This window comes from Octopus bimaculoides, chromosome 6 (assembly GCF_046866305.1).
Source record: "Octopus bimaculoides isolate indiv1 chromosome 6, ASM4686630v1, whole genome shotgun sequence".
In the NCBI taxonomy this organism is placed as follows: Eukaryota; Metazoa; Mollusca; class Cephalopoda; order Octopoda; family Octopodidae; genus Octopus; species Octopus bimaculoides.
This window is the reverse complement of record NC_142933.1, coordinates 41,667,025-41,692,917: the sequence shown is the minus strand read 5'-3', so window position 1 is coordinate 41,692,917 and position 25,893 is coordinate 41,667,025. Positions and strand designations below refer to the sequence as shown.

The 25,893-nt window shown below is 39.7% G+C and overlaps 2 protein-coding genes across 6 annotated transcripts in view; one reads left to right on the top strand and one right to left on the bottom strand.

Moving 5' to 3' along the window:
- The window catches only part of LOC106884337 (ATP-binding cassette sub-family C member 1), a 100,877-nt gene that overhangs the window by 65,724 nt on the left and 9,260 nt on the right, over positions 1 to 25,893 (bottom strand). For all 5 annotated transcript variants that reach the window (XM_089353785.1, XM_089353783.1, XM_089353784.1 and 2 more), the window contains exons 2-5: positions 16,919 to 17,095; positions 14,272 to 14,394; positions 6,327 to 6,461; positions 3,308 to 3,427 (exon numbers count right to left, since the gene is read on the bottom strand). In XM_089353785.1, the coding sequence (XP_089209911.1) occupies positions 3,308 to 3,427; positions 6,327 to 6,461; positions 14,272 to 14,394; positions 16,919 to 17,095 (555 nt within the window). The remainder of the gene's footprint in view (positions 1 to 3,307; positions 3,428 to 6,326; positions 6,462 to 14,271; positions 14,395 to 16,918; positions 17,096 to 25,893) is intronic.
- Positions 11,872 to 14,239, top strand: LOC149135032 (uncharacterized). Its single transcript, XM_089353262.1, has 2 exons — positions 11,872 to 13,701; positions 14,222 to 14,239. The coding sequence occupies exons 1-2, from the start codon at positions 11,872 to 11,874 to the stop codon at positions 14,237 to 14,239; spliced, it is 1,848 nt and encodes a 615-aa protein (XP_089209388.1).

The following is a 25,893-nucleotide window of genomic DNA, read 5'->3' as shown; positions in this document are numbered from 1 at the left end:
ATTATAGTATGTATTGTAAAAGACAGAATACAGTACAAATTTAAATTCCTTTTTTCCTATGTGCAGGTGGCACATAAAAAACACCATTTGAGCGTGGCCATTGCCAGTACTGCCAGACTGGCCCTCGTGCCAGTGGCACATAAAAAGCACCCACTACACTCTCGGAGTGGTTGGCGTTAGGAAGGGCATCCAGCTGTAGAAACTCTGCCAAATCAGATTGGAGTCTGGTGTAGCCATCCGCTTCACCAGTCCCCAGTCAAATCATCCAACCCATGCTAGCATGGAAAGCGGACGTTAAATGATGATGATGATATTGTGTATAACTGACACAAGCATCTTCCTGGTGTACAGTTGTCATTGCTAAATAATGTTTGAGGGCATTGTTGGAAAAAAATTCAGAAATCTAAAAATCTAATAATAATAATAATAATACTTTCTACAATAGGCACAAGGCCTTATTGACTTAGAAAGGATGAAAGTCAAAGTTGAGCTCGGCGGAATTTGAACTCAGAACATAAGGACGGATGAAATGCCACTGAGCACTTTGTCCAGTGTGCTAACAATTCTGCCAGCTTGCCAACAACAACAACAACAACAACAACAACAACAATAATCCTTTCTACTATAGGCACAAGGCCTGGATTTTTGTGGGGAGGGGAACAGTCGATTACATTGACCTCAGTACTCAACTGGTACTTAATTTATTGACCCCGAAAGGATGAAAGGCAAAGTTGACCTTGGTGGAATTTGAACTCAAAACGTTGCAGCAGACGAAATTACGCAAAGCATTTCACCTGGCGAGCTAACGATTCTGCCAGCTCGCCACCTTGAATAATAATAATAATAATAATCCTTTCTACTATAGGCACAAGGCCTGAAATTTTTGTGGAAGGAGACAAGCCGATTACATCAACCCCGGTGTTTCACTGATACTTATTCTACTGACCCCAAAAGGATGAAAGGCAAAGTCAACCATGGCAGAATTTGAACTCAGAATGTAAAGATGGATGAAATACTAATAAGCATTTCACCTGGCATGCTAACAATTCTGCCAGTTTGCTGCTTTAATAATAATAATAATAATAATCCTTTATACTAAAGGCACAAGGCTAGAAATTTTGGGGGAGGAGACTAGTTGACTGCATTGACTCCATTACTCAACTGGTACTTAATTTATTGACCCGAAAAGGATGAAAGGCAGTCGACCTCCACAGAACTTGAACTCACAATGTGAAGACGGACAAAATACCTCAAAGCATTCTGCCTTACATGCTAACAATTCTGCCAGCTTGCCACCTTAGTAGATGTAGTAGTAGTAGTAGTAGTAGATAATAATAATAATAATAATAATAATAATAATAATGGTTTCAAATTTTGGCACAAGGCCATCAAGTTCGGTGAGTGGGGCTAAGTCAATTACAGTGATCCCAGTGCTCAACTGGTACTTATTTAATCAAACCGGAAAGGATGAAAGGAAAAGTTGGCTTCAACAGAATTTGAACTCAGAACATAGCGATGGGCAAAATACCACTAAGCATTTCATCCACCATGCTAGCAATTCTGCCAGCTCACTGCCTTTAGCAGAATCCAGTTGATAGCTAATGATATGAATGTTTTTCAGCCAAAACTGCTGTCAGTAGAATTAATAAAATTGAAGAGCTAAACAAAAAAAACAAAAAAAAAACAAAAAAAAAAAAAGAGAGAGAGAAGAAGAAGCAGTTTATGGAATATATATTTCAATAGGTTTTTAACAAGAATGAAGTATAAGTTATATAACAGCATTTATATATAGGTGGAAGTCAAGTCACTGAACCCAATAAGGCTCCAGTCTAACTATGCTATAAGAACAGTAAAATAGAGATGCACTACTGAATTTCTAGTAACTGATAATCCAGAATGTCTTTTAATCTGCATGTAATTGTGAAGGCACTGAAATATCCTGTGACTATTATTAATAATTTTTTGCTACCAAGCCTTCACAGTATACATTTGTTTATTTACTAGTAACATGTCATGAAGGCAAAAACATTCTCCTCACACCTAACTATAATAATAAAGTTTAAAATTTTGGCACAAAGCCAGTAGCTTTGAAGGAGCAGTTCACTTGACTGGTAATTTATTTTATCAACCCTGAAAGGATGAAAGACAAAGTTAGCCCAGCAGAACTTGAACTGAGTGGGGAAAAAGTGCTACTAAACAATTGGTCTGATATGCTTACAATTCTGCGAGCTTGCTGCCATAACTGGTTTCAAATTTTGACACAAGGCCAGTAATTTTAATGGGGAGGGGTTTAGTTGATTACACTGATCCCAGTACTTGTACTTATTTTATTGACCTCCCAGCCTCCAAAAAAATGAAAGGTAAGTTGGCCTTGGTTCTGAACTCAGAACATAAAGAAATGGAAGAAATGCTGCTAAGTATTTCATTTGACATTAATGATTTTGCCAGCTTGTTGTCTACCCCAAACATAAGCTTTTCTATTATAAGCGCAAAGCCTGAAATTTTGGAGAAGGAGGTTTATCGATTGCATCAACCCCAGTGCCCAACTGGTGCTTATCAGCACTGAAAGGATGAAAGGCTAAGTCAACCTTTATGGAATTGAACCTCAGAACTTAAAGATAGATGAAATGTAGCTAAGCATTTTCTTTAGCAATCTAACAATTCTGCTAGCTAGCTGTCTTAAGTCCCCTGACTATAATAATATGAAATGTCTAAATGTAAATGTCTAAAACTAATACCATTTAAAGACCTCTTTGCTAAGAGCAAGTTAATAGATAACTTCACAGTAGAGAATACATGATAACAGCATGAAAAAGCTAAAGGTAAATAAATGTCCTTCAGCTTTGTTTCTAGATATGGTCTGTTGGGAGTCCAATAATTAGGGGTTTAACAAATATTTGTACCTTCATACTATTAAGGTTAAAGGGTTAAAAGATGTTTCCAATTTTATAACATGGTTCAAGTGAATAAATAAAGGTGTGCTGTAAATGTTTAGCAAAATAGCCATTAATAACATGGTAGCAGTCTTCTTGGAATTTACTCAGAATCACAAATAATGTAACCTCTTTTAATGTAGTAATCTTGAACCAAAGATGACAGAAAATTAGTGATGTACCAGTATTAGCATTAGTAATAACAATTTAGGAACTCATGCATCCTATGCAAAAGAATATGCAGTGCAATATCTGTACATACTGCCATGCAGTACATACATATATTGTATGTAGTATCATGCACAAAGTCATGTAAAAGTGGTTAAAATTCAGAATCTTCATTTTGCAACATTTAAAATTTGAATAATACTCACAGAAGGTACAAATTCTGGAGTTTTTCCTTCATCCAAGAAGCAAGAAAATAAAAATTCTATCACTATGAATGCATAGGTAATATAGAAGATAATATTGTTGAACACATTCTCAGCTTTATCCTGAAATACATAAAGACAGATTCAATATAACAGATTTTTAAGCATTCTAATAAAAATCATATCAAATTAGAAAAAGACAAGCTGTAATAAATCATCTTTCATTTATTTCAGCTGTTAGACCGTGGCCATGCTGGTGCACTGCCTGGAAGGATTTAATTGAACAAATCAACCTCAGTACTGATTTTTTAAAGTCTGGGACTTATTCTATCTGTCTCTTTTCCCAAACTTCTCAGTTATGGGGACATAAACCAACACCAGTTGTCAAGCAATGGTTAAGGGACAAACTCAATAACACACTCACACACACACAACAGACTTCTACAGTTTCTGTCAACCAAATTCACTCACAAGGCATTAGTCAGTCTGGAGTTATGGTAGAAGTGTAGCATAGACTATATATGCACACATTCGAACATAGCAAGTAATAGCTAGCCTTTGGCTGCTGTTTTTATCCTGTTGTGCCCTCTACTCCGGCTGGTTGGTATTAGTGCAATTTGTCTCCTACTCTGTAGTGCCAACTACTGCGGATAGCCAGTCAAAGACTTTAGATAGCATCATGTGAACAACCTTTTCCAAACCATTTTTGAGCCTGCTGCTCCCTATAAAAAACCCAGCTTTTTCCTCATTATGTCTTTGGTTTCAGACCTTTTACGGTCTAGCCACTGACCACACAAGACACAGCCAGTTCCAGTGACAACACCACAGCAGCCACATTGAGACTCACCAGCTTTGTCCAACAGCATTTGGCGACCTCCATCTCCATCACCACCATCGTCTTAACATCAACATCTCTATGTACACAACTCAACAAGCAACTCACCCAGGTTCCAACATTTCACTGTTCGTGAATTAGTTCACCATGGATCAACAGTGAATATACAACCTGTGAGAACTCCTGTACCAAGTGACCCTGGAAGCAGCATCACAGCCACAACTTCACGTACTACATGTACTGCAACCGACTCAGCATCATGGCTGCAACTTCTTGAAACAGTATTTCAACTACCGTGTACAATTGACTACGAACTGTTATTCTCATTCTTGTCTCTATGAACATTCTTCTAACTTCTCATTATAGATGCTTTCACTGTTTTCTTCTTCATTCCTATTCTTATATGTACTTAACACACATGCATACATCCATGCCTATACACACATACACACGTTAACATATCAATAAATCTTCTCTTAAACCTTCTACTCGGTTGTGTGTCTTTTTTCCCCTCTGGCACATATATGTACAATCCAATTCCTCTTTATTGTATCGGCCGTGTGATGTGGTACTAAAGAGCCATTCTCATCACCTCCCATTGCATGGTCCTTACAGAAGACACTTGTGGTGGGATTGAACCTGACACCACATAGTTGCAGAGTGAAGTTCTTAATTACACAGACATGCCTGTGCCTATGAGAAAAAGCAGTGCTCATGACTCTTCCTGGGTCTCTGAGACATATGGGAGAGAGAAGGAAGTTTTCCTTAGACTGGAAATCTGGTTTGAATATTTGTGATAGTTGACTCAAAAGTACTCAAAGACCAAATGGGTTAATTCCATTTCTGAAGAAGAAGAACTGGCCAGTGCCGCCTGACTGACTCCTGTACCAGTGGCACGTAAAAAACATCATTCAAGCCTGGTTGATGCCAGTACCGCCTGACTAGCCCTTGTGCTGGTGGCACATAAAAAGCACCCACTACACTCTCAGAGTGGTTGGCATTAGGAAGGGCATCCAGCTGTAGAAACCTTGCCAGATCAGATTGGAACCTGGTACAGCTTTCTGGCTTGCCAGTCCTCAGTCAAACCATCCAACCCATGCCAGCATGGAAAATGGATGTTAAACGATGATGATGATAATGAAGAATAGTTCTTTGCCATGAAAAATTTTTTATGCACTGAAGAGAATTTTAACCTTCTTTAATAGCCTCTGCAATGAGGAACAGAGACCATTACAGTAGTGGAAGAGAAGACAGAGAGAGGAGACACCATACCTGAGGGCCAGAGCATATCTGTAAGTGATTTTACACTGATCCTTTAAATACCTACCCTTGATGCAGTCTAAGATGATTGCGTGTGCAGCAGCAGCACTATCTTGTGTGTGAGAGAGAGAGAGAGAGAGAGGGAGAGAGGGAGAGAGAGAGAGGGAGAGAGAGAGAGAGAGAGAGGGAGAGAGGGAGAGAGAGAGAGAGAGAGAGAGAGAGAGAGATAGAGAGAGCAATATTCCATAGTGGGCTAATCTGAAGTTTGTAGACTGTCAGTAATCATCTGAAGCTGAAATATTTCCTGGCCCCAAAGAAAAGCAGTTGGGATGTAGCCCATGTTAAATGCTAGGTTTCACTATCACTTGGGAGAGATCGTTAATTAATCTGAAACTCAACATATGGAACAATTCTAAAGGTTCTAGCTCTGTTTTGCTTATGATCAAGAGGTACAAGTATGTCAAGTGACTATATTTTTTCAATACATGTAGCATCTGTATTTTCTGGTCATGGAAAAAGACAAGATTAACACATCTTTATAATAGATGTCTTTCCATGCACTTAAGGTGCAAGTGGATTGATACATGATTGGGGAAGACTAGAGAAAAAGAAAGGAAGGGATGTATCACCTGTATAAGAGTGGATGCTGCTGAATATGACAGCAAGTAGGCCATTGATGTCTAGAAGGAAGAGAGTAGGAAACAAAACCAAACTCTAGATAGAATGAAGAATAGAAAGAACTTATGATTTTTTGTTTATGATTCTAAATCTCATTTAGTGTTTATAAAGATGCAAAAACATATAAAAATATGTGTGAGTGTGTGTATGCTTCTCTCTCCTTGTCTTGACTGTTTGGTGGTTGTAAAGGAATGTCACTATTATACAAGTAGTGTCTTCTATAAAGATGCAAAAATAGTGATAACTTACTCCAATGACTGACTTCACATGTGATATGATCATCAGAGAGTGTCCAATTAACAGTAGCAACCAGAATGCAACAAGAATGCCAGATGATGTGATGCCACCTTTTCTTTCAATGTGAAGAAATATCAGAACCAATAACTGGAATAAAAAAACAAAACAAATAGCAAACAATTTACTTATGATATAAATAGAAATAACGATAGTTTACTAGAAGTAATTTTATGAATATTTAAATTAACAAAATTCAACATTTTTTTGAAGAAGTTAGCCTCCCAACATCATAGTTTTGCGTTCAGTCCCAGCATGTGGCACCTTGGGCAAGCATCTTCTGCTATAGACCTGGATCAACAAAACATTTGTGAGAAAACGGCCACGCTCGAAATGGTGTCTTTTATGTGCCACCCGCACAAGCCAGTCCAGGGGCACTGGCAACGATCTCACTCGAAAATCCTACGGGAGCCAGTCAGGCGGTACTGGCAACGGCCACGCTCAAAATGGTGCATCTCATGTGCCACCCGCACAAGAGCCAGTCCAGGGGCACTGGCAACAATCTTACTTGGCTTGCCGGGTCTTCTCACGCACAGCACATTTCCAAAGGTCTCGGGTGTATAACAATGCATAACTTTTGTCAGTGATGCAGCTTTTCTGTCTTTACTGACAGACTTATCCCCTAAACCTTTCTTGAAGACTTTCCTTCTCATCAACAAATCACAAAACATGTGATAGTTAAAATTTGAAGGTCTGTAATTTCACCAAACATAACAGCAACAAATGCTGTTTTTTTCAATCATTGTAAAACTATACAATTTACATGTAAAAACGAAAGATTTAAATGATTTTGTTTTGAATATCACTTGAAAGTGATATTCGTTTTCAATATCACTTCAAAGCTGAGAAAACATATTCTTATATTGACAAACTAACAGACATGGGAAACAGAAAAACTTGTTCAGAATGTACCATCTCGTCATTCACTCAGACTATCATAATACTTTCAATCAAAATAACGACGACATTCCTTGCTGCCCACTTCAGTTTTGATTTTCAGTTTAAACTTTGGTTTCTCTTTTCCGAGAATGATAATATTCTTCTTATCTGTTTCAAAGTTGGGGAAAGTAGAGAGAAAACTGAACTAACTGACTATTTTGCCATCCTGGGAGTGACTGAAGGCATGAAAAACTCTACTGGGTTATAATCTTTTTAAATGAATCGAAGCTTTATGCTAATAGATAATTTAGGGGCTACTTTACATTTTTATGTAACCTTTCTTAAATAAATATTCAAAACTAAATTTTAAAGCATTAGCATGAAAACTTTACTTCTTAATTACACACACAAATTGCCGGTTTCTTCTTTTCACTCTGTGTGAAATAGTCAGGAAAGGTGCAGTGCATGTGTTGCATACATAGACCCTTCGCCCCTTATATATATGCATGTGTGTGTGAGTGTGTGTGTATGTTTCTCCTTCCTGGTCTTGACTGTTTAGTGGTTGTAAAGGAGTATCATATAAGCAGTGTCATTCATCATCATCATCATTTAACATCCATTGTCCATGCTGGCATGGGTTGAACAGTTCGACCAGGGCTGGTAAGCTGAGGGGCTGCACCAGACTCCAGTCTGATTTGAATTGTTCTACTTGAACTTATTCTGTCTCACATATATATCATCATCATCATCATTGTTTAATGTCCATTTTCCATGCTGGCATGGGTTGGATGGTTTGACTGGGGTCTGGGAAGCCAGGAGGCTGCACCAAGCCCCAATCCGGTTTGGCAGTGTTTCTACAGCTAGATGCCCTTCCTTACGCCAACCACTCCGAGAGTGTAGTGGGTGCTTTTTACGTGCCAAGGAGCTGGCATCGACCACGATCGGATGGTATTTTTACGTGCTACTAGCATGGAAGCCAGTCAAGGCAGCATTAGCATTGGCCACGTTCGGATGGTGCTTTTTACATGCTACCGGCACAGGGCTCACAACTACAATTTCCATTTGATTTGATTTTGATATTGATGTACTTGACTCAATAGGTCTCCTCAAGCATGGCACGTCACCCTATGATCCAAAGTACTTCTGAGTTGACTGGTTATGTGACACAGGTGTAGGTTACAGCTGTGGAATCACTTTTTTTGTTAGGTCTTACCTCCAGATGTCTCGGCCTTTTGTCATTACTTCTATGAGGCCCAACATTTGAAGGTCAAGCTTCACAACCTCGTCCCATGTCTTCCTGGGTCTCCCTCTACCCCGGATTCTTTCCACTGTTTGGAAGTGGCACTTTTTCACACAGCTCTTCTCGTCCATCTGCAGTACATGACCATATCAACGCAAACATCTCTCTTGCACGCCACATCCAATGCCTTTTACGTCTAACATTTCTCTCAGGGCGCTTACACTGTCGTGTGTGCACACTGACATTACTCATCCAGTGGATCATGCTAGCTTCATTTCTTTCAAGCCTATGCATGTCTTCAGTAGTCATGGCCCATGTTTCACTGCTATGAAGCATGGCAGTTCGCACACATGCATCATACAATCTACCTTTCACTCTAAGCGAGAGGCCCTTAGTCACCAGTAGGGGTAGAAGTTTTCTGAACTTTGCCCAGGCTATTCTTATTTTAGTGGTAACACACTGAGCATCCACCCCCACTACAAACTTGATCACCTAGGTGCCGGAAGCTATCAACTACTTCTAGTTTCTCCCCCCTGGCATGTGATGGAGTCTATTTTCTGAGTATCTGTGGTGTTTATTGCCCCTGTGCATCAGCTGCACATGAAAGCTATCTTCTCAGTTAATCTTCCTTTGAGTTGCTGCACCTCTTATGTGTACACACCTTACACTTGGTACAGCTTATGGTTTTTTTTTTATGGCTGGATTCCTTTCATAACACCAAGCACCCAGCAGAGTGGGCTGAGTGCTTTTTATGTGGCACCAGCACTGGCAGGGTCACCAAGTAACTTGCAAGACAAAGATCCTTTAAGAGGGAGGGGGCACTGGAGGAGGTGATGTTTTGCCAGATGATGAAAGGTTAGAGTGTGACAGAAAGATAGAAGCAGGTCTTGTTATAGAGGAGGTACATAGTTATCTGGTTTGTGTGTGAGTGAAAGAATGCTAGACAGAATTATTCTGGTTATTAAACAAGTGACCCAACTTCACTTGTAGATTAACACACCTGAAGTGTTGGCTGGCTTCAAGAATTTGAAGATAAAGCCAAGACTATATTCAGTTACTCCCTTTTCTGTTATCTTGTGCTTTCAACTTTTAAAAATTGATTAAGCTTTATTTCAATTAAAGTATAATACTATTGCCATCAAAAATAAAAGGATTCTGTCTATTAAATCTAAAAAAATTGTAATAAAACGAAAGGAAAAATTACGAAAAAGAAACAATGTTGATGGACAGTGAAAGAAGCCACTGTATGTGTGTGTGTCTGTTTGTGTCCCCTTAGGAGAGTTATTGTCATATAAGTAGAGTAGTGTCATTCATTTCCAATTATCTGCAGAAACATGTCTTACCAAGGGAAAATATTACCTTGCTTGGAAACTGTGGTATGACGTCAGTGTCTGGGGAGGCTGACCGGAAGGGCGAGTCGACCAGAAGGGGAAACAGGGCAGAGGGAGCCTCGATCGGCGTTCGTGCCCTTTTTCAACGGGGCTGCGGTCAGGACAAGACGCATTAAGCGACGGTCTAGGTTTGGGAGAAGCAGCTGCTATACCTGGTGTACCTTGGGTCGGGGCAAGCTTCAAGGATCGGATACCGCAAGACGGACTCACAGTCGAGGAAAGGAAAACCGAGGTAAGGCGATTACATCTACTCGTACGCACACACCACAAGCTATTTCGGCACCACGTGCAGAAATTCGCCGCGATGGCAGCCACCAAGATTAGGATCGCCAGCGATGTGATCAGGCCTTTTAATGGCGAAGGAGATGTGATGGCTTGGATACGAAAAATTAGGCTCGTTGCCAAGCTGCAAGGAATAAGTGATGTGGCGAGTCTCATGGCTCTGTACTTGGAAGGGAGTGCCCTGACCCTCTACCTAGAAATGGACGAGGAAGAAAGATTAAGTGCAGAGAACGTCGAACGGAGGCTGAGACAGGTATATACGGAGAGCGAGTATGCTGCCTTCGTAAAACTAGGAACGATTAGATGGGGGGGGAGAACAGGTGGATGAATACGCGGCGGAAGTGCGAAGACTGGCCACGCTGGCTGGGTTTACGGGAGAAAGCCTGGACAGAGCGGCACGGCTGGCGTTTGTAAATGGATTCCCCGACGACGTAGGGATCCGATTACAGCAATTGCCTGGCGGGAGGAAGATGGCGCTCAGCGAGCTAGTAGCGCAAGCTCGCGTGTTGACACAGCACGTCGGAAGGAAGCCGATAGCGATGGCGGCGACAGAGGCATGTTCCGACAGACGACAGCCTGAGAGCAGCGTGAGGAAGCCTACCGAGCAACGACAGCGGCAGTTCTCGGGCCGGTGTTTCAAATGTCAGAGGCCGCACATGGCGAGGGAATGCGCCGAATCGGGGCCCGTCTGCTATCGATACAGGAAGACTGGGCACATCGCCCGTGATTGCGACCAGGGAAACGACCATGGGGAAGTTGCTGCCTCTCAAACTTTCCCCGCAACCAAGTAGAGGCGCTTGTGGAGGCGCTGCCCGTGGTCGGAGTCGAGGTCGAGGGGAAGAAGTTCAAGGCCCTCGTGGACAAGGGTTGCACGACTACCCTCGTGACGCCAAGGGTGGCGAAGAAATGGGATGGGACGAGTAGCGTCCGAGAGGTCGACGGTAGAGAGATCCGTTGCAGGGGCAGCTCCAGTCTGGAGATAGCGTTACCGAGCGCGGCGCTGAGGCTACGGGTGATCGTGATCGACTATGTGATAGACGGGGATGATGTCGTGTTGGGGATGGACGCCATCAACCGTCTTGGTGGCATTAGGATTGCAGGAGATGAGGTCACGTTCGGAAGCGTGGGGGCATCGTGCGCCGTGAGTCGGGACCGCCAGGGAGGGCAGAGCCCTGTCGAGGACAGCGCCGCTTACACCATCGAAGACAAAGATTTTCAGGCGGCGTTTGATGGTCGGAGGTGGACGATAGAGTGGCGATGGAAGGACGAGCCCCCACTACTAAAGAACAGGGTGAGCTGTTACCAGCATACGTTGAAAGGTCACGCCGGCGTCGAGTTCGACGAGGAGGTAGAGAGATGGATCAAGGAAGGACTCCTTGTCCCGTGGAAAGAGGAGGTGGTGAGTGGAGTGCTGCCTCTGATGGCGGTGGTGCAGCCGACGAAAGGAAAAGTCAGACCGGTGCTGGACTTTAGGGAACTGAACGATCATATATCGTGCCACACGGGAGGCGAGGCAACAGACGTTTGCGGTGAGACGTTATGTGTGTGGAGACAGTCGACCAAGGCAGCGACGATCGTCGACTTGAAGTCGGCATATTTGCAGCTCCGTGTGAGTGACAAGCTGTGGCGATACCAGCTGGTGCGGTACAAGGGCCGGACGTACTGTTTAACCAGGCTGGGTTTCAGGCTGAATTCCGCTCCGAAAATTATGGCGATGGTGCTCAAGTCCATCCTGGGGAAAGAGGAGAGAATAAGGAAGGCCACCAGTTCCTACATCGACGACATTTTGGTTGACGAGACTGTAGTGCCAGCCACCGAGGTAGTGAGACACCTGGAGAGGTTCGGGCTGATTGCGAAGCCGCCTGAGTCGATGGTGGGGGGAGCTGCGCTGGGGCTGAAGCTACAAAAAGACAGATCGGGTGAGCTGGTGTTCCGGAGAGGAAACGAGATCCCAGAGCTGAGTTCCAGCGTCAGCAGGAGAGAGTTGTTCTCGGTTTGTGGGAAGTTGATCGGACACTATCCGATCGCTCGTTGGTTGCGCATTACATGTAGTTACATCAAGAGACGAGCAGAGGGGGAGAGTTGGAGTGACAAGGTAGGAGAGGCGACGGTGACGATGACGCGGGAAATCCTGGAGAGAACAAGAGCGGAAGACCCGGTCAGAGGAAACTGGTATGTGCCCAAGATGGAGTGCGGGACGGTTTGGTGTGATGCTAGCAGTATAGCGATAGGGGTTGTGTTGGAGATCAAAGGTGCTGAGGTGGAGGATGCGGCCTGGCTACGGAAAGCGGACGACTTCAACCACATCAATGTCGCCGAACTAGATACGGTGCTGAAAGGGGTGAACCTGGCCCTGAGATGGGGACTGCGCTCGATCGAGATCCGGACGGATTCAGCCACCGTGGTCGGCTGGGTAGGAACAGTAAATACCAGCGAGAAGAGAGTCCGGACGAAAGGTGCCGCGGAGATGTTGGTGAAACGCCGCCTAGGAGTTCTGGGAGAGCTGATCACAGAGTTTGGACTGAAGCTGACTGTGGTTTTCGTGCCTTCGGAAAGAAACAGGGCGGACGCACTGACCAGGGTGAAAAAGGTGTGGCTGGAGGAACCGGAGGAAGCAAGGAAAGGGATAGCAGCAGCGTGTTGGCCGGGTGACTCCGAACTGAAGGAGCTACATGCTATGCACCACTTGGGGGTGGATAGGACCCTGTATCTGGCGAAAATGGTTGATGCTGACGTCACTAGGAGAAACATTAAGAAAGTGGTCGCGAAATGTGACAGATGCCAGTCCATTGACCCCGCCCCGGGTGGGCATGAGCAGGGGAACCTCTCAGTAGAGTGCAACTGGAGGAGACTGGCTGTGGATGTGACGCACTACCGTCAGGAAATGTATCTCAGCATGGCCGACTGCGGGCCGGGCCGGCTGGCCATTTGGAGGGAGCTGAGGACAGGCATTGCCGATGAGATTGGCCGCATTCTGAACAGGATATTCTTGGAGAGGGGTCCTGTGGAAGAACTGCTAATGGACAACGGGGCGGCATTTCGTTCGGAAGGGTTGGGAGAGATGCTTGACCGGTGGAAGGTGCAACGATTATTTAGAGCGGCGTATAGACCGAGTGGCAACGGAATCATTGAGAGGCACCATCGGACGATCAAGGCCATGGCTGAAATGGGGCACATTTCGCCCCTGGAAGCGGTCTACTGGTACAATATGTCTCCCCGATCCGGACAAGCGGAAGAGTCTGTGCCGCACAGAGTGGTGTTCAAATATGAATGGAGGCATCCCTGTAAGACGCTGGAGTTCTGCGAGGAAGAGAAGGGACCCGCCGGCGTGAAAGTAGGGGAGGAAGTTTGGGTCAAGCCGCCGAAGGCACACTGCACATCACAATGGGGCAGGGAAACAGTGACAGCGGTCAATTCCAGAAACAATGTCTCTGTGGATGGAATGCCGCGTCACGTGCTGGATCTGCGCAGGATTGCCACTTCGTCGGATGAAGAGTGCGATGGAAACGAGCCACCTAGCTTGAGAAGATCTCGATGTGTAGGGCGCCCGCCCGGTTGGATGGCGGACTTCGAATTGGAGTAGGGGTGAACGTGATCTTTAAGATCAGGGTGGCGTGTGGTATGACGTCAGTGTCTGGGGAGGCTGACCGGAAGGGCGAGCTGACCGGAAGGGCGAGTCGACCGGAAGGGGAAACAGGGCAGAGGGAGCCTCGATCGGCGTTCGTGCCCTTTTCGAACGGGGCTGCGGTCAGGACAAGACGCGTTAAGCGACTGTCTAGATTTGGGGAAGGTTTGGGAGAAGCAGCTGCTAAACCTGGTGTACCTTGGGTCGGGGCAAGCTTCAAGGATCGGATACCGCAAGACGGACTCGCAGTCGAGGAAAGGAAAACCGAGGTAAGGCGATTACATCTACTCGTACGCACACACCACAGAAACTAGAGAGGTTTGGGGACAGGAAAGTCATCAGGCTGTAGAAAATCTGTCTCAAATAAACTCCATCCAACCCATTTAAGCATAGAAAAGTGGACATTAAAACAACAGTAATTATAATAATGAAGATGACAATTGAAAATTAGATTATAAAAAAAAGAAGATAAGAAATCCATACCATAGTCAGAAGAAGGACAAAAGAAGACATAATATCCACAGGATAAATGTCTGGATGAGTTGCTTTGGACAAATTGTAGAGTAACTTTATCGTAACACATGTCAGTAGTACAAAGAGGCCAAGCTAAAAGACAAAAGAAGCAGCAGAAAAAATTTAAATATCAAGAAAATGACAAACAATTGATGAATTTTTTAAAGGTTTAATTTAGCTCAAAAGCTAACAACAAAAACAAGCAGAGTAATAGATGATAGGTGTATCTTTATACTATATATATATATATATATATATATATATATGTGTGTGTGTGTGTGTGTGTGATTGACAAGAGCCTCTGTATGGTTGTTTAACCTGCTAGAAATAACCACCAAATCCCATCCTGCAGTCTTAAAAAAATGAAAGAATACATTGGATAATAGTGTAGTTCTAGCAATGTTTGAAACAAAGTTGAGATGGCCATAACTGTAGTATCTTTGATCATTGGTCTGCTCAATCATAGCTGACCAAGTGCTAAATGACAAATTGTTTCCTAACTGGAGTTTCAAGGAACTTATTTTTATTCATTAGACAGACCCATGTAGTTATTTTTTCAGGTTATTAACAGTGACAATGCATTATCTAAAGTTGAATCTTTTTTTAAATCAAAAATCTAGGGAATGAAAAGTATGATCCACATAACTAAGAGTTGTCTCATGTTAAGCAGCACATTAGCTCTATGAAAAAATAAGGTCTGAGCAGTTAATAGAGCAAGTTCTTGTGGACTTGACTTAATTCTGTCTCTTGTCACACACTGTTCCCACTGTAGTTGTAAGCTTTAATGTTTTGTCAATGTATTTTTTTTTTTTTCATAAAAAGCCTTTTTAAAATTTCAGGTTTAATAGTCAATGTAACCTTTTTTACAGTTTCTTTTCACACTACTGCCTTCAGTTCCACTTGATAGCATCTTTCCAGACATCTTGAATAGTAGGTAAATCGAACAGTAGCAGCAATCAACAAACATTCACAACAAATATGTAGTAAAAAACAGAAAGCACCAGGAAAGAACTGTTTTGTGAGAGCAAAAAATTGTCTTCTTTCTATGGATATAAGAACGGAAATGAGAAAAGGAAAGGGTGAAAGATTGAGGTAGGAGAAAGTTAGTTGAAGGTTTACTAGGATCATGGGTAACTCCACTCCTTACACCTCTGACAAGAGCCATAAAGATACCACACTTCTCACACACATACAACATATATAGCTACAGACATTGTTGTCATTCTGATATTATTGTTGCTGTGGCCAGTTGGTTATTCAAAAGTGGCAGTGGTGTTAGTGATGGAGTAATGTTAGTGGTGGCAGTAGTCATATTGTTCATGATCGTATTATCATTGCTGTTTAGTCTCACGTCAATCCTCACGGATCTAAGACCAAAGACATTTCATTCAACATTGAAGATACTCTTGAATACTACATAATTTCATCATTGTCCTTTATTTTATATGGAGTTGCTTATCTGTTTCATATTATTGTTTCTTATGGAAGGAGTCGGTGATTTGATGCATTGTCTTAGAGAAACAATGATTTGTTGGAAATATTATGTGTAACACTTCTACATCTTTCTACTGCAGGACAAAAAATGTTTGTAAACCACTCTTTGAAAAAGCTCTTAGTCTGAATGCTAACTTCAGTTCTATTAAACTTAGCATAACCCTTGAAAAGTTGGTGATTTGGTAATGGCAGTGTTGTATTAGTCTTGCTGATGCAGTATGTTGGTGTTGATGTATGTGTGTGTGTATACACACACACACACACACACACACACACACACACACACACACACACACACACACACACACACATAAACCCAGATGTATAGGGAAATAAACTGAAAGATAAAGAGATAGATAGATACTCATTGCAATGAAAAAAACAAACAAACACCTGCAAATATCCATAGTAAAAAAGCTCACTTTACACTCCGTAAGTGTTCATAGCGATGTATAGATAAACACTTGCACATGTGCGTGCACATACATACATTGTGATTATAGTTTTTAAAATTGTTAACAACTCTGATGTTAGCTAAAACTACAACAAGCAGTCTTGTGGCTAAGAAGAAAGTGTAGATTTTAAATTCTGAAAATTTATCCTAATTTTTGTAAGGGTGATATTACAGGCTGTTTCCTATGATTACGTATCATATTTTACACAAATGCTGTAAGCATGAAACCTGAAGTAGTTGTAATGCAGGTGTCCATATTATCATGTTACTGGATACGATTACTGGACTTCAGACATGCTGAGGCACCACTGCCTTCAAGGGTTTTGCTGATCATATCAATCCCAGCACTTATTTCATGTGGTAAATATTTTATTGATCCCTAATTGTCAAACTATTTACTCAGTTTCTCTCAGTCAAATTCAATTCACAAGATACCGGTCAAGCAAAGGCTGTAGTATTAGACACTTGCCCAAGGTACCATGCAGTGGGATTGAACTCAGAACCTTACTGCTTTAAAGCAAAATCTTTAACCATGAAGCTATGCTTGCATCTTAATGTAACTCAGATGTATGGTACTTCCAATTATTTATGAAATTTTTTTAAATATTGTAAGAGTTAAGATAAATTAGAAATAAACATAGAAATAACTGAATAATAGAGAAAATTTACCAGTTTCAAAATGAAGATCTTAGACACAGATATCTTTCTTTTTTTATTCCAGTAAATATCAAGACATCTAAATGGGAGCATTAACCATAGAAAAGCACAAGGAGTCATCTGACATACAGTCTTCTGAAAACATGGAGTCAGGTCTGGGTCTGAAGTGTTCCATGATAATTGAGAATCCTGGAAAAAAAAAAGAATAAAATGATAAACAAGACAATTCAGTACCATCTCTATATCTAAAAGGCCAGGTCACATATCACTTTCTTTTTATTGGTTGTTTATGCTATGCTGTAAGAATGCTACACATGTGAGAGACAACAAACACATACAAGGATAAAGAGAAAGGTATAAAGACTGTGCTTGTGGAGAAAGTAGATAATGATGTGTCTATTAGAAAAAGGGAAAATGTCACACACAAAAAAGGAAAAACTTATTGGTTCTACTTTTGGCGTAGTTTCTGTGGCTGCATGCATTTCTAACATTAATCACTTTACAGTGTGTATTGGCTACATGCCATCATGGTACAAGAGTACTGGGGTTGTATGTCATTGACATATCAACTCTACAATGTCTCCTACTTCTTGTTTGCCAACCACTTTACAGAGTGCAACAAGACTGGATTTATAAGGGAGCAAAAGGGGGTGATTGCCACAGGCCACTCTTGATATTGAGGGATCCCTCTATGAATAGTAATGGAGCACTCAATATAGAGATGCCCTTCTACCCAGAAGTTTTGCATGAAGAGGCTTGGTTTCAATATACAAGCATAATCTTGATGTCTTAAAAATGTAATGGATTCTTTAATGATAAATAACCATACATTTCTCTACATTACCAACACCAATTCAATTAAAAATCAGTTTGCTACTCAGTCCCCAAAAGCTGCTACAATTCCCTTGGAAATTGTAGCTGCTTTTGGGACAACAGAGAAAAGGAAAACAACAAATGTGTGTGTGTGTGTGTGTAAGTATGAATGTATATAGAGATAAAGAGACTGATAGAAAGATGTTATTGTCTCTAGTTCAAATTCCTTCTTTCAACACATGACTGAGCAATGACTTTGGTTTGACCACTCACAATTAAAGACACACATACATATTGCCACTTGTAAACTTCATTATTTCAGTGAGGCACTGAAAACTTTGATCTTATTTTACAAGTAAGAAAGGAATATATTCCAAAATTTAAATTTTGAATTTAGTTTTAATTATAAAATTACATCTCTCAACAGCTAAAAGCATATTTTTTATCTACAGAATTATTGCATAGATGTTCAAATGTTTTTTTTTATTAAATTGAACCTTTTTCCTTTCTTTTTTTCTATTTGTTGTCAAACACTTGAAATTACAACAGGGAGAGTGGGACAAAATGAGTAATTTCCAATTTCCAGTTATTTTCTTTCTATTTGTTTGAATTCCTTATATTGCAAATTGGTCAGCATGTTTGTTGTTGAAGTTGAGAGAGCTTGGAACATAGTCAGATGACAGGTACTTTTTTTTATCAAGAAATTTTCCCTCAACTTTTACCCAATTGTAATTGAGGGTGCTAAGGAAATATCTGGATAATTTTTGCTCAACAATCAACATTCTTTTTTCTGTTGGATCCCAAGTCAATTTTTTCCCCCCACACTAATGTCTAATTTGATAATTTTCAATTAACAAAAGAAAAAAAAAAAGTCTAAATTGGGGTAATATGAGTAATGACTAATTTCAATAATTTTTTCTAACTGCTTCGTGCATAAATATATCAGTTAGACAGCCACTTCAGCAGATCATGGAGAAACTATAGAGAATATTCTATGTTGAGTTTTCAGATTTAGTTAAATTTCATGTCATATGCCATTTTTCCATGATCCTTCATTTACCTAGTTATAAATTTTTGTTGATTTTCCAATCTTTCTGATGCCTAAGGATGGATATTGATGTGTAATGAATCTTTTCTCAAATTCAATTCTAAAGAATTCATCATCATCATCATCATCATCGTTTAACGTCCGCTTTCCATGCTAGCATGGGTTGGACGATTTGACTGAGGACTGGTGAAACCGGATGGCAACACCAGGCTCCAATCTAATTTGGCAGAGTTTCTACAGCTGGATGCCCTTCAGCTGTAGAAACTCTGCCAAATTAGATTGGAGCCTGGTGTTGCCATCCGGTTTCACCAGTCCTCAGTCAAATTGAAGAGACAAATTTGCCTTACTTTGTCTTAATCTTTTTGCCCTGTCTAAATTTGGTTTTTATATGCTCAAAGAGAATGAAGATAATTTTCTGAAAAAGTGTTCTGAATATGTTACAGCGTTTTTAATGCATTGAGAGGTCATTTGCTTAGCTAATATAGTTTTTGTAAAGTAGTGAATATTAGTAAAAAATATTTCTTTTTTAAACCAAAAATGCAGCAAATATTACTCATTGTGCCCCATCCCACTCACTACTGGAAAAGCAGACTTTCAGAATGGCTGTCCCATATAAGTTGGAATTTTCCTGTTTTTGTCAGGAATTTCCCCTTTTTTTTCTCTCTTGCATTGCAAAACAATGAAGAGAAGCCTTTTTAAAACAAGAATTTTGAAAAGGCCATGTCCTTTAAATGTTTGTTTCCCCTCCCCATACACACTTATTGCGGTTTTGGAACAGCAACAACCACTAAAATGATACTTTTATCTTCTTGCAAAAAAAAAATCACGTCCCCTTTTCCCTCCTTTATTCTACTTTTCACAATGAAGGAATAGTCAAACACCACAAGTGGATGTGTGTAAAATGAAATTAGAATTTCAAAAAAAATGCATCTATAAAGCAACATTTAAACTTTAACTTGTTCAATTCAATTACACGCAATTGAATTTAAGGTTTTGAGATTTAAATTTGGTAATTTTCCAAGATTTGAATTCTTGTGAATGAGGGAACTCTAAATTTGAAGTGCCCCCACCTCCTCCAATCCACCATATTGTTTAAATCTAGTCCTGAAGTGCACTGCATGTATTTTATTGTAGCACCAATACTTTTGGGGCTGCTATGTACGCAGCATGACAAACTTTCTCACTACTCTATATTGTCTCTTTGTTCAGGGTAACATAACCAAGTGAACAGAAGAGGTGCAGTAATTGAAAATAAACTAGGGAGAGCAAGAAAGAAGTAAGAATATAATGGGGGAGCAGAATTTTTGGAATGACAGTGGGGAAGAGAATGGAGAAATGAGAGAGATAGTACTTGGAGGAGTAATGGGAGACAAATAGTAATGAAAGAAACAAACAGTAATGGTAGAGTGCAATGGGAGAGAGTCACTATTGGCAGCTACATGTTTGCTGGTAAGAGAAAGCAGTAATGAATGGTCATAGAAATGATCAATGGTAAGAGTGATGGATGTAATATCATGTGATCTGTGGAAGAGCATGTGGTGGTTATATGGACAGGAGACTAAATTACTGAAGCATCATGGGTGGGGAGGGGGAGAGTGATATAAATGAGGGATGAAATACAGGCAAATTTAATGTTACCCCCCATTATATGGACAGCATGGTATAATGAATAAAAGAGAGACGGAAGTGTATTGAATAGATAGGTGAAATAGCAGATGCTGACTTAGCAGTTTCAGAATATGAGGAGGACCCATCTGCAGATATATATTACATGTCCCAAACTCCATCACTAACCCCCTATTTTAATATGTTTTGACATGCTTACAAATGTGGTCAGGCCTTCTTCAGCACATGTTGCTAATCACCATAATCATTTGTCATCTCCTTCATAATGTGCAACATCTTCAGATTAGACCTCACTTCATCATGGTTTCTTCCACACGATCCTTCTACTTTGAGCACTTATCACTTCTTTATACAAAAGACATACTCCATATGCATCACATATCTGCATCAATGCAGTCTTCTCTCTTACATCCAGTTTTGCTCTCCTCTCAGCTTATTTGAACTCTGTTGTTCATGTACACTCATATAACACATCTATCAAAGCATGATGTTCACTTCTTTTCCTTTTAGTTTTCACAAATCCTGTGTTCAAGGCTCATATCTGACAACTATGCAGCATCACACTTCATAGATAACCAGCATACAATCTGTCTGTTGCACTGAGAGAGAAGCTATTCGTTGCCAGCAGAGATAACTTCCTGAACTTATTTCTCTATTTTTACACTGGCTACTATACTTTCAGAACACCCACTGCTAATCAAGTTAGCTACATAAGATCTAATTAGGGGACCTACATAATACTATCATCTACTTCTAGGGATCTTTCTTGTGCATTTGAGAAAATCTTTTCCCCATGAGCTTTTAGTGATTTTGTGCTTATCATACTATTTCTTTTGATGTCTACCATTTCAAAATATACATACACAAATAGTGATAGGGAGTGAGAGGAAGAGAGGAGAAAAGAAGGCAGTTATGTCATGGAAGAGTCAGTTTAGCTAATTACTAACAAATAAAAGTTCATTTATTTCTTAAGGTATCAACACTTGTCATGCTTCTATAACTTACTGACATAATTCAATTTTGACTATTGAAAATCAATTAGTGGCAAGCATGTATAGGCCTCAGAGAACATTTTTGACTTTTTTTAAAAACTCTTTTACTGAAATTTTAGACATACAGATCCACTGCATAGTTGATTGATTTTTTTGAGAAGTTGCCGCTAGTTACCTCAAAGCTCAGATCTTCTGTATATTTGTGCAATTCACGACCATTGTAACTCTTATTGTTTTCTTGTTTCATGATGTTTGGTTTTGAATGTGTGGTGACACTGTTTGTTATTTTATATATAAAGTATTCATAAATACTTATAGTGCAAGTCTATAGTTCTGTTTAAAGCACAAATCCATTGAAATAAGATTCCTACTTAGTTGTCTATTTAATAGAATAATATTAAAAAAACAAAACAAATAATAAATAATAAAATTACTCATATGCATATATTTGTATACACACATGTATATGTGTATGTGTAAATCCATACATACACCACTGCTCCCATATACAAATGTATATATGCATCAATGTGATTTAGAGTGGAAGGATATGAACTGTTTGGACTTACAGTTGGGACCAAGTTCATATTCTTGTGTGCAAACTAACTCAGCACAGCATCATAGATGTGTAGATATGACATCCATACTGAAGCTATTGATTGAACTATTATTGATAAAATATAGATGTAGGCTTCTTTTCAATGTCATTGTTCCAATGTACATTGAATCCTTTTATAAAGATATAAAGACTAAGTCATCAGTATAAAGTTATTTCCATAGACAGCTGATTTGTTATGGTCTGAAAAACTGTAATAAACAATAGGGAGCTGAAAACTATGCTTTGATGAACCCTTAATTTCTCTCAGAATGCAAAGAGTCAGAATAAATACTGCAAAGCACTTCATCTGATGCTCAGAAAACTGCTAATTCACTGCTTTTAAATACGATCAACATCATTTTAATGTTCATCTTTCCAGGCTCTCATAGATCAGATGAAGCTTGTTGAGGCAGATTTTTACAGGTGGATGCCCCTCCTGTTGCCAATTCTCACCAGTTTCCAGGCAAGGCCTGACATGTTTTCACTGAGAAATGGAAAAGGATGACACTGGTTGTATGATGGTGGTATTCCTCTATAACTATTGCATGATGTCGAGACAAGGAGACACCAACACACACATACACAATGGGCTTTGAGTTTCCATCGACCAAATTCATTCACAAGGCTTTGGTCAGCCTGGACTATAGTAAAGACATTTACCCAAGGTGTCATAGTGGGACTGAACCCAAAACCGTGTGGTTGGAATGCAAACTTCTAAACCAAACAGCCATGCCTGCACATATACAACAATTTTAATAATTTTGAGTGAGATGACCTGGGGCTAAACAACAAACCCGATAAATCATTTTGTAGATTTTAGAATTGTGTATTTTGAATGAATAACATGTGGAAGTCTGTATTATTAAAAGCATTTCCTATTTAACAAGTTGTGAACCACAACAATTGTGATAGGCATACACAATTTTTTATGTACTCTCAGAGAGGAAAACCACCCAATCAATAATATTATGTGTTTTCAATAAATAATTACTGATTTCTAACACAAAAATTCCAGTGCGATGGTGCACCTATGATATGATATGTAATTAGGATGTCCAGATGTCCCAGTTTTCAGAGATTCACCCTTGTTTTAAAATCAGTTCCATGCCCCAAAAGGATGCTTCAGGTTGGTAACTTATCAAGTCTTTTTAAAAGTTTAAATTTTCAAAATACGTTTTCATAAATAGTTTCCAGTTTGATTTTAAGTGTTCTTACAATTTTGGTTTTCTACATATCTTCTAGATTTTAGAAAGTAAAGCTTTGATTTAAAAATTTGTTTATTCAATTTTTATTGAAGAATAAATCTATGGGTTTTGAAAATATTCACTCTAATTCAGTTTTCACTATTCTTGTAGCAGGTCAGGATTTGAACTCAGAATGGTTGGAGTCAAGAATGAAATTGCTTAGTCAACAATTTGCATTTTCGATTAACGCTTTCACTTAATGGACTTATATAATGTTATATTGTAAAGATTTAATGAAATAAACAGAGCCTCCTTTATCAATCAAACAATGCGATTCTACTATTATTTCTATCACGTTATCAGTGAGACATTTTATCTCACAAATGAATATATATTAAATATTATGTCTAAAAGAACGTGTACATACAACAATATTTAAGAAGAAAATTGAAGCCATATTAAAAGAGGAAGACAGGAAATGAAATAGAATATAAAATAAGCTGTTATTGACGAAACTGACTGAACATTTTGACAGTAAATGCTATTATTCTGTATACTTTTAATTTCAGAAGGTATAGATCAGTCATGGGCAAACTTCAACTTCTGAATGGCATGTCCAACGAAAAATTACCTTGAACTCTTCGTTAGTGCGGCCCACCTGATGATATTTCATGTTTACCTTGTCATACACCCAATAAGACATGCGGTCGATGACTGGTGCAAAAGATATTTTTTCTTGGAGATATGTCTGCTTGCAATAACAATTTTTGATAAGCTATGTCTTATAAGGCTCACATCCCGAGAGACGTTGCCTAAGCCCGGCATAAATTCTTTGAAAATCAATGAAAGAAATCATTAAAAAGAAATATCGGAAAAGAGAAAAAATATCTATCAAATACAACGTTAGTGATTAGTTGTAGTTTTTTTTTAATTATGATTTAACAAAGTACACTACCAACAAGAAAAAGCAACGTTTGCATATATATATATAAAACAACCCAAAAGTAGCATTTACATTCAGGAAAATAGCTTAAAAGAAACTTTCTAATCTGATGAATTTTGTCTCAGAGACTATGATCAAATCTAAGGTTTGAATGCGTGCTCCATCAGGCTGGCCTAGACGACAATAACGAATATTAATAAAGGAAAAAAGTATTGCTACTAAGCATTAACGCCAATAGCTGTAGAAACTCTGCCAAATCAGATTGGAGCCTGGTGTCGCCTCCTGGTCCACCAGTCCTCAGTCAAATCGTCCAACCCATGCTAGCATGGAAAGCAGACGTTAAATGATGATGATGATGATGAACCTTAATTTTAATAACTTTTTAAACTTAATATTTCTACTTCATCGGCCGTTCACCTATGATGATAGCATAAACTTACAGATTACCAAGATTTGATGAGTTAATTTTGATCATCTCACAGGGGTAAAAGTTGGCCAAGGCTTAGATTGACGTGCGCATATGATAGAGATAAAATAAATTGTTAATGCTACTTCTGAACTACACCAATTGACCTGATTAGGTTTAACTACTATTGTAAGAAAATGGACTGCAATGGAAAGAAAAACAGGTAGACATTCCTAGAATAAATTCTGCTTATGGTACGATATTCGTAAGCATACAATTGTCAGAGGTCCTACAAAGTTGATAGACAAGGTTCGAAATGTTAAATATTTGCACTGAAGAACTGAATATAATATGTATGAACAAAAGCTTCTCCCTTTAATGCATTCGTACAACCAATTTTTTTACACACCCTATTCGTTTTTAGTTTTCAATGGAGAATCTCTCTTGGCGCTTCGTGTCCATGGTCCCGTGAAGGTGAAAGTGAGTGTTTTTCTGAGAGAAATACGAAAGATTTCTCTTTACATCCAAATGATAACCAGATCAAATACCTTTAAATAATTCTTCAAACCACAACACTTCATAAAACAAAGGCTATAATTTTAAAGTTACATAATTGCATCTCGTGTATTGAATGTTAATCACCGGCTAATACTCATGCTCTATTACTTGTGGATACCAAAAGTATTTGCCGCAAAACGATCTTATGAGTTATTGGGTGTTTAGTAGAAAGTGGGTTATACATCTTTAGATGTATACCTGACTTTCCTACTATAAAATTAGAATATAACAGAACGCTGAACTCCAGACTATCAACTTAAACAACATTTATTCAGGTGGTAAATATATACATCTTTAGTTCTTGTTGTTACAGCTTCTGTGTGTATGAGCATAGTTGTTGGGACGTTGTTCTGTAGGTCTAAGCGAGCTGTCGAGTGTAAGTCCGAAAGATGGTGAGAGACAGCTTAACACGTAAAGAGACTGTCTCCAGGTTGGAGTATTAGAGACACTCTTGACACGTCCGTGCTCATGGTCGGCCGACCGTAAAAGAGATAGAATTAAGCGGGAACGCTTGCTTGTTTAATTCCACGCATGCGCACGGCGTTACTACAGGGCTCCCTCGCCAGTGCGAGAAACGCACGGTAAATGAAATCTGTTAGAACGCCTGAGGCAGGATGGCCACTGAAAACACCCACAAGATGTGGTACAAACACACACAAAGAAAATTCAAAAAAATGAAATGTACACATATGAAATACATGCATGCAATGTATAAATGAAATGACAATGACAAAACAACCGTGATGACAACTGTTATGTTTCCCTCGGATGACTCGTAGAGATAACACAACGAGTTGTACAATTTAATTATTACATTTA

Bases quoted from the DNA above. Each gene is read 5' to 3' on its own strand.
- LOC149135032 (XM_089353262.1), top strand. From the start codon at position 11,872: ATGGCGATGGTGCTCAAGTCCATCCTGGGGAAAGAGGAGAGAATAAGG.